The 9256-nt window shown below is 45.0% G+C and overlaps 1 protein-coding gene across 1 annotated transcript in view; it reads right to left on the bottom strand.

Annotated features, from left to right (window-relative positions):
• The window catches only part of ABHD3 (abhydrolase domain containing 3, phospholipase), a 73476-nt gene that overhangs the window by 59068 nt on the left and 5152 nt on the right, over positions 1-9256 (bottom strand). The window contains exons 3-5 of the mRNA XM_004702901.4: positions 7273-7732; positions 6602-6765; positions 4982-5164 (exon numbers count right to left, since the gene is read on the bottom strand). Of these exons, the coding sequence (XP_004702958.2) occupies positions 4982-5164; positions 6602-6765; positions 7273-7732 (807 nt within the window). The remainder of the gene's footprint in view (positions 1-4981; positions 5165-6601; positions 6766-7272; positions 7733-9256) is intronic.

The raw sequence follows: 9256 nt of genomic DNA on the forward strand, positions 1-9256 counted from the left end.
TGTTCCATGTGGGCTTTGTTGCTTCTGAGCTAGATGGCCGCTTGTTTACCTTCAAGCCATGGTATTTTTAGTTGCCTCGCCTGCATGTGAAAGTTGGACACTGAATAAAGAAGACCAAAGAAGAATCAATGCCTTTGATTTGTGGCGCTGGAAATGAATAGTGAAAGTACCATGAATAAACCGATCTGCGTCTGAAAAAAACAAAACAAAAACCAATTGGGCATACACCCAAGTGGGGTGAACAAGGGCCACAAAGAAGATGGTGCGAATTCTAGCTTACAAATCTGGCCAGACCAGAGCATGTACACGGGTACAGATAAGAGCTGGAAACACAGGGAATCCAGGACAGATAAACCCCTCAGGACAAATAATGAGAGTAGCAACACCAGGAAGATAAGGGAGAAAGGGGGAACCAGTCACAAGGATCTACATATAACCCCCTCCCTGGGGGACTGACAACAGAAAAGTGGGTGAAGGGAGACATCAGACAGTGGAAGACATGAAAAAATAATAATTTATAAATTATCAAGGGTTGTGAGAGAGGAAAGGTGAGGGAGGAGGGGAAAAAATGAGGAGCTGATACCAAGGGCTCAAGTAGAGAGAAAATGTTCTGAGAATGATGATGGCAACAAATGTACCAATGTGCTTGACACAGCGGATGTATATATGGGTTTTGATTAAGCGCTGTATGAGCCCCAATAAAGTGATTAAGAAAAAGAAAAAGATGGTGTGGTCACTTTCCCCCCTGCCCTGTGTTGGTTTTTGGGGGGGTTCTTTCTGTGCTGAAACGCTTAAGTCTGTTATAGCTGGAGCTGCAGCCAAGAACAAGATGATAAACAGCTTAGCACTCCATGCAGGCCCTGATAGCTGTCTTCTTGGATTTTTACGAGGGAGGGAAAATCTTGTATCTTGTGTAGGTCACGGTTATTTTGAGTTTTCTGTCACTTGCAGCCAAGCCTAGTCCTTTCTATGCGTCCTTCCCTACTACTGCAAACTCTGTTCTTGCACCTAGCCTATGTTCCTTGGGGATATAGGTACCAAAATACTTAATGACTGACCCAGATTTCAGTGAACTGATTATTTCAGAATTCTGGATGGGTCACTCCTTTTAACATTAGTTGGGATGGATATAATAGTACATGAAGGCTCCAATAAAAAGGGCCTAAGGAAGATAGGATTCAGATGTTCTCGGAGGTAGTTTTTCTCCTTGTCTTTAGTTGTATTATTGGAAATCAATTCAGAGAATGATTTAGCAGGATATTAGTGAGGTACATAAAATAGTATCTGTTAGGCTATGCTAGGGAATGACGATTTGCTAATAAAGACATCTTGGATATATTAATAAGCTTTCTGTTTTATGTATCATTTACATGTAAATTACTAGAGGGATCCATTTTTTTCTTTAGTTCTCTGGCTTATCCTATGAAGACTTCTCTCTAAACAAACACCTGGCCTCTCTTTGTCCCTTTTCTTGTCCTTCAGTGGGTAGAAGTCTTATCTGATGAATACTTTTCAGAAGACTGGGTGGAGCTGACACGCTTTCCTCCACTTAGACCTACCTGTTCATAGTCGTACACGCTGTGCTCTGGCAATGGAGATGGACAATGCCGCAGGCCAAATATTTGCCAATCAAGTTGATTGATTGTTAATTTATTGTTAATTTTCTTAATGAAGTTTTTGCTCACAATGATCACAGGTGAACTTTTTAGCCTAGTTGGATATAATGGTAGATGAAAAAACTTTTTTTTTCCTTAAGAAAATAAAAGCCAAAGTAAAATATAATTCAGATGTTCTCAGAGGTGCTGTTCTTTGCCTTGTCTTTAATTTTTTAGTTGTATTATTGGAAATCGATTCAGACAATGATTTAACAGGTTATTCGTGAGGAACATCAAATAATACCTGTTCCAACCATTATTAATTTTGAATTAGTTGGCCTTAACAGAGCAGCTTGTTTTTGTTTTCAGGAACATGAAAAACATTTTTTTAAATAGTAACAATGTTTTATTTGTTCATATGCTGAGAGCTAGGTTCTGTCCAATGTGTAAATCCTATCTCAACACAAAGCACCAAATGATTCCTTGGTGGGTTCACAGCACACGGCCTTCTCTAAATGCTCAACCTTTATACAAGATTGTAACGTGGGCCCTAGGGCAAGAAGACCCTGTGTCAGCTGGGTGCTTACACTGTACATAAAACTCTGGTGTAAGCCAATGTTTATAATCCCTAAAAGATAGGTTTGCCTTTACTTGCTCTCTCAGATTATAAACAAAATTCTATCTGGAAATGGAAGATGAGCTAAGGAAGGCAAAAACATTTTCTTTTTTTGTTCAAGTGCAGTGGAGTCGGTTTTCAACACGAGCAACCTCTTGGGACAGAGTAGAACTTCTCCATTGGGTTCACTCACTCAGCCATTGAGTTGATTCTGACTCAGAGTGACTCTGTAGGGCAAGGTAGAATGGGCCTTGTGGGTTTCCCAGGTGCTAACTCTTCATGGGAGGAGAGAGCTTCACCTTTCTCCCACAGAGCAGCTGGTGGTTTTTAACTGCTGGCCTTGAGGTCATCAGCCTAACACATAACTTCTACCCTTTGAGGGCTCCTCCCCATCAGGTTACTTAAGTTGCAATCTTTTTGAGAGCAGACACTAGATCTTCCTCCCCTGGAGTAGCTGGGTGGGTTTGAACCATTAACTTTTTGGTTAGCAGCTGAGGGTTTCACTATTGCACACCACTAAGACTCCTAATGAGTTAATAAAGACCACTTTCTTACAGGGCACTAAACCAATTACTTCATATATACTAATCATCGAAACCCTCTGAGATAGATTGAAAGAGAAATTCAGATACTTCTAAAAATTAAAATAAATGGGGGAAATGTTTCCTCCCCGCTCCCACTACCATGACTCGAATTCGACCTTGCAAGTCTGGCTAGACCAGAGGAGGTACACTGGTACAGATAGGAACTGAAAATCCAGGGAATCCAGGGCGGATGAGCCCTACAGGACCAGTGGTGTGAGTGGCGAAACAGGGAGGGTAGAGGGAGAGTGGGTAGGAAAGAGGGAACCGATTACAAGGAACTATATGTGACCTCCTCCCTGGGGGACAGACAACCGAAAAGTGGGTGAAGGGAGACGTTGGACAGGGCAAGATATGACAAAATACCAATTTATGAACTATCAAGGGCTCATGAGGGAGGGGGGAGGGGGGAGGGAGGGGAAAAATGAGGACCTAATGTCGGGGGTTTAAGTGGAGAGAAAATGTTTTGAGAATGATGTACAAATGCGCTTTACACAATTGATGTGTGTATGGATTGCGATAACAGTTGTATGAGCCCCTAATAAAATGTTTTTTAAAAAAATGGGGGATAGATCCAAACACTATCGATCATTTAATTAACCTTGGCATCTTCCTCTTTTCTTCTACCTTCAAACACAATCTGATTTGGCATTATAACTCCCTAAACTGAACAGGCTGGGCTTGCAAGCAACCAGGGGTGACCTGGTCGAGTCTTCCTCTCCAGTATGATCCTTGAGGGAAGGAGATAGCACCTCCTAATTCTTCGTTATTTCTCATAGCCCCTAGCATGAAGCCTTCCTTGACAATGTAACTTCGATATCATTTCTAAATCAATAAGAGAGACCATTTGAATCCCGGAGAAGCTAGAATCTTCAACTGCTTTAAAGCACAGTGCAACCATACCCTGGGTAGTAAAACTTGGCAACTTCTACACGTGATGGAAGAAAGCCATGCCTCTGGCAGCTCTGGGGCTTAAGAGATTCAGTCCTGGAGTTTTAACTACATTGTTTTGAAAAAGCAGTTTCTAAGTCTTGGGAGCCAGCTCAGGCCACGACTAGAATCGGCAATTTAAATATGTACAAAAGGCTTTATAATCTTTTGTACTCCAGAAACCTCAGTTTTAGCCAAAATTAGGAGTCAAGCCTCATGTCTCAGTGGGTGGTGTCTAAAGAAGGAATAATGAGAAATTCCTCTTAGTGCCAATCTCATTGGAGCCATAATTCTGGAACACCTATGGTAGCTTGAGAGCATGTCACCTCGTGGGCAAAATAGGCTTTATCTGTAAAAGAGAAACTTGTTAAAAATAGATTAGCTATCATAGCATTCTCCTCTTTATACCAAAATATGTTCATTAATGTACACTCAGTGTCAGCTAGTCACAGAAACATGTGTGTCAAGTTTAACAAAAGATACTGCCATTGTAAATGCAGTGTGTTCCCTGACAGGAACTATTACCACCTAAAAAGGCAGAGGCACGAAAAGCAGTACCTTTCACAATGACCTCTGTGTTAAGATGCTGGGTGGAACCTAAAATTTCAAATCGCTAAGTCACTTCCAAAACATGACATTGCACCTGGCGACTGAGTTGAATAATGGTAATCCCAAAATGCTTTGGCATCATCAGCTGGACACCAGTCATGTGCACCTGCAGACTTGGGTGGACAGAAGAGGCCAGGGTATCTTCTTGCAGCTCGGGGGAGGGTAGGGGACTTGCCTTTTGGGAAATAAGAAAGACGTAGAAACTGACTGACTATTTTTCTACACTTGAAATCTGACCCAGGGCAATAAGAGTAGTGGATCCAGGACTCAAATACACAATGTGACGTTAGGGCCACTGGGTACTCTCTCTGGGGTTTGTGACTGCTGTTCTCCATAACACTGTCTCTAACATGGCCTTCTCACTTAGGCCTCGGTCAGTTCCACTTGGTTTTCATTCATCTATTTAACTCAAACTTGAAGAATGCCTACATTGCTAAGTGGTATTTCCTGTGAGATGATTTAACTAGATATGTTTCTGGGAGGAAGAAAGGACAAGAAGGAAGCAGAGAAAAGTAACTTAAAGGATTGCTTAATCTATGCAACAAACAATAAATATTTCAGAAATAAACATGTAGACATATTTGAACTTCATTTATAAAGGTGTAAAATAGAGAGAAAAAAAACTTTCCTGTTGGGGAAAAAATACTTACCTGTATCCCAATTCTTTGCTGAGATGGATCATATGGAGGATATAGGATTCCTTGCTCGTTCCAGTGAGGCCAGGCAACAGTAAGATGGTAGGTCTGGTGTTAGCATCCATGTAACACTGACTGTGATCATTATCAAACCAGTCCAGTAAAATCTGCCCTCCATCTGCTGTTTTAATAAGCTCACTGAATGAAATAATTCAAAAGACAGTACTCATGAAATATTTCAAATCATGTCTTAATCTCAACATACATTTTTATTAATATATATATATATAGAGAGAGAGAGAGACACCTGAAGTACAGTAAGTCCCTGGTTATGAATATAAGACTTGTCCTTGCCCTGTAATGTAATGTGCCTTCGCCCTCATTTGGCAACGATTCATCCAACCCCTACTTGCACAGATTCTTCATCCCAATCATCTTTACTTGCTGCATGGGCAGCTTTTTAAATCTTTGAAAGGGCTTTGAGCCTAGTCTTGCATTAATCCCAGACCAAACCAAACCCACTCGCATGGGGTCAATGTCCAGTCACAGGGACACTATACAGGGTTTCTGACATGCTAAATCTTTATAGGAGCCTTATCTTTTGTCCTTGGTATGGCTGGTGGGCTTGAACTACTGACCTTGTGGTTAGCAGCCTGTTCTGTTTCACCTACAAATTTGACCGCAGGAACACTTAGGAACAGATTACACTCTAACCTGGGGATTGCCTTTGTATATAAGAAAAGGGCATCTAAGTCACTTTCTTTTACTATAAAAATTAGTACAATAAAGTATTTCCAACAACCTAAGTAAAAATTAATATATAAAAACGAGTGTCCGGCACTTCAAGTCTTTGTGTTAATCATTTCTTTGTGTGTGTGTGTGTGTGTGTGTGTGTGTTAATCGTTTCATCATGACTCAAGAATACAGCACTGAACCCTTGTTTGATTGAGGTCACCTAAATATATCAACAGGGAATTGAGAATAAGGAAAATGCCAATCTGATCACTGCTCTCCATCTTTTGATTCCGTCATGTGGTCTCCCCATCAAATTTATTACAAAAACTGCTTTTTAAATTTAAGATGTTTCTCAAATAGTATCCAAGAACTCACAGTACTTTCCTGCATAAGGCCAGTTTGAGACCATAAAAAGAACTCCAGGACTAGGGGACTCAGAGAAATTAATAATGTACGCCATTCAAATCTCCCCATTACTGGTATAATCTTGGCCGCATCTTTAACACCTCTCCGGCACTGTTATCAGAATCTGCTTGTGTATCAATAAGCAATCCTTTGACACAGGTCCCTCATGTATAACGCAAATGGTCTTTTTTCCCTCAGCTTCCCACTTACACCTGCTATAAGTCAATGCAATGGTGCGTGTTATGAATCCTCACCGGACAGACGCATGTCACACGACTAAACAATAATATCAGTTGTCATTCTAGAAAGAAGCCCCTTTTCACAGGCGCAGTTGAGGGTGGGGTGGGGGTTATAACCTTCATTTTCCTTTTCCTTTCTCCTTCGATATCCTTATGAAACCAGAGGTCCTATTGACTAAGACCTGGCAATGTGTGTGTGTTAAGTGTCTGAAAAATGTGATTGTGGAGAAATGACTGAAAATGGGCATTTACTCACTTCCTGTATTGCACGGAGGGTTTGGAGGTGATGAAAGGTCTCAGCAGGGTCTGTCCTCTACTCTCCCAGCACCACACGGTCGGGTAGTACGTCTCCGTCACCACCGGGCAGTGGTCCCGAAGGAAGCGGCTGAAACTCTCCCCGCCGGTGACTAACTGGGGTTTCTGGAGGAGAAACCAGCATCCGTGCAGGGTTCAGAACCGAGCAACATTTCTGCGTTATCATCAAACAGAAAAGGGCGCACACTCTTGTGCCTGCTTTCACTCCGAGACGTCTCCTCCTGGATCACAACGCATTTGCCTTGTTCAGTACATCCCTCCAGGGAAAAGTGAGAGTTAAGGCAAGGAAGTCCTCCCGCGCAAAAGTGAGCCGGCACTGCGCGGCGTGGCAGGGACCGCTCGCGGCGGGCGCCCCGCCGAGGTCAGCCGGGGCCGGACGGCAGTGCCCGGCCCGGATCGCGAGCCGGCGTGCAGGTGCGCTCGGCGGGCCGGCTTTCCCGCGCGTCCCGCGAGGGCACCGGGGAGAGGCCACCGTTCGGGTGCAGCTCGGCTCTGCTCGCCCGCAGGGCTGCCAGCGCCTCCTGCCCCAGCCGGCGGTGGCCCGGGGACCCGGGGCTCGCTGCAAAGCCGCCGCGGCCCTGCGGCCCGTGCCCGCGCCACCCCCCGGCTCACCTTGGCAATGCTGCTCAGGTAGTAGCAGGCATAGGCAACGCTGAAGCCCAGGATCAGGGACAAGCCCACTCCCGAGCCGAAGAAGCCAACCCGGACCTGGTGCTCCAGATAGAGCGAGAGCTCCCGGGAGAGCATCCGCAGGTCCATGGTCAACTGCTGCCCGGCCCGCGAGGGCGCCCGGCCGGTCCTGCGGCGGGAGGGGGCAGCCGGCGAGCGAGCGCGAGCCCGGGAGCCGCCGCCGCCGCCGCTGGCCCTCCGTGGGAGCGTCTCCTGCCGGGCGGAGAGCGGCTGCAGCCAACCGGCACTGCCGAGAGGCGTAGCCCGACCCCTGCACGCCGCCGGCTCCGCCCTGGCTCCAGGGAGCCGCCCCCTCCGCCTGCCACTCCGGAACCTTCCAGAGCGGCGGTTCCAAGTCCGACCACCCGGGCAGTCCTGCAGCCCGGGGCTCCCATTCCCGTCGCTAGCCCCAGAGTGAGAGAACAGAGTGCACTGACTTCGGAGCAGAAAACGGGTCCTGGAAGCGCTGGCTCAGCTCCTGGTCCCATTGACCTTGAACGCGGTGGCGGGTCTCAGCCTTAATCCTGTCAACTAGCGATTCTGGTCCTAGGAAGTGTGCCTGCAGTGAAAGGATTTGAAGAGTTAACACCGAGCGGGGGGGAAAAATGCAATGTTAGGAGAAGGCACCTTGTAGTTCAACGATCCTCTATCCCCCAAGAGTGTTTCCCCCGGTCTATGAACAGAGAAACAACACTGGACAGTGAAGACACTCATTCTGACTTCAAATCACACACATTGTGCATGCTTTTAGTAGCTAAGTGTGACTTAGGAGAAGTCTTTTCCAAAAATAAATGAAAGGGTCAAGAAGGGGAATTGGGAATAATGTGGAAAGGCTCTTTGTGGCTCTTTAAGGTTTGCACTTAAATATGCTGAAATTCATACCGTCACCTAGTGTACAGACAGGAAACTATTTGTGAAGTCGGTGCTTCTGGCAATGTCTTTAGACATCTGAAAAAGTGAGAAGATGTTACTGTGAATTCTGCCCCCTCAAGAGCTAAACACGAAACTGGCAAAAATAAGAAGGTAAGGACTCATAGAATCGTTAACGATAATTCACTGAACTGGAAATTAATGACATGGTGATGGGGAGATGGAATGAGCACCCACATGTGCCGGAAGTGGGCATTGACTTCTGGGTGATTTGGTCATGATCTCATATACTTCCAGCATGATGGTTACTGGGACAGAAAAGTTCAATTAACTTCAGAACTGATCCTGGTCTTTTGTTTTTTAATCTGTAGAATTATAATTTCTACTTTATAGAATTGGTGGGAGGACTAAAAATAATGTGGATACTATTCTTAGTTTGAGCCTAACTAATTCTCATTCAAGGGATCTCATACCCGAATACACACAGCAAACGCAAATGTTGGTTTGACATGTAACACTTGACACATGATATCCCTTCACAATGCCCCTATCTGCTTTCTCTGTCCACCAGTGAATATGAAGGTGGGGCAGAGGACTAAGAAAAGTGGATTTGGTAAACAAGCGGCCATCTACATGGCTCAGAAGCAACAAAGCCCACTTGGAAGAAGAACACCAGCCTGTGATCACAAGGCGTCGAAGGGATCAGTTATCAGGCATCAAAGAACAAAAAATCATATTGTGTTCTCACCTTCCTGATACGATAGCTGAAGACAAATGGGTGCATAAGCAAATGTGGTGAAGAAAGCTGATGGTGCCCAACTATCAAAAGATACAGCATCTGGGGTCTTAAAGGCTTGAAGGTAAACAAGCGGCCATCTAGCTCAGAAGCAACAAAGCCCACACGGAAGAAGCACACCAGCCTGTGTGATCACAAGGTGTCAAAGGGATCAGGCAGGCATCAAAGAACAAAAAGTCAAATCATTGTGAATGAGGGGGAGTGCAAATTGGGGACCCAAGACCCATCTGTAGGCAACTGGACATCCCCTTACAGAAGGGT

This window comes from Echinops telfairi, unplaced genomic scaffold (assembly GCF_000313985.2).
Source record: "Echinops telfairi isolate 266 unplaced genomic scaffold, ASM31398v2 ScPeMD7_7400;HRSCAF=8409, whole genome shotgun sequence".
NCBI classification, from domain to species: domain Eukaryota; kingdom Metazoa; phylum Chordata; class Mammalia; order Afrosoricida; family Tenrecidae; genus Echinops; species Echinops telfairi.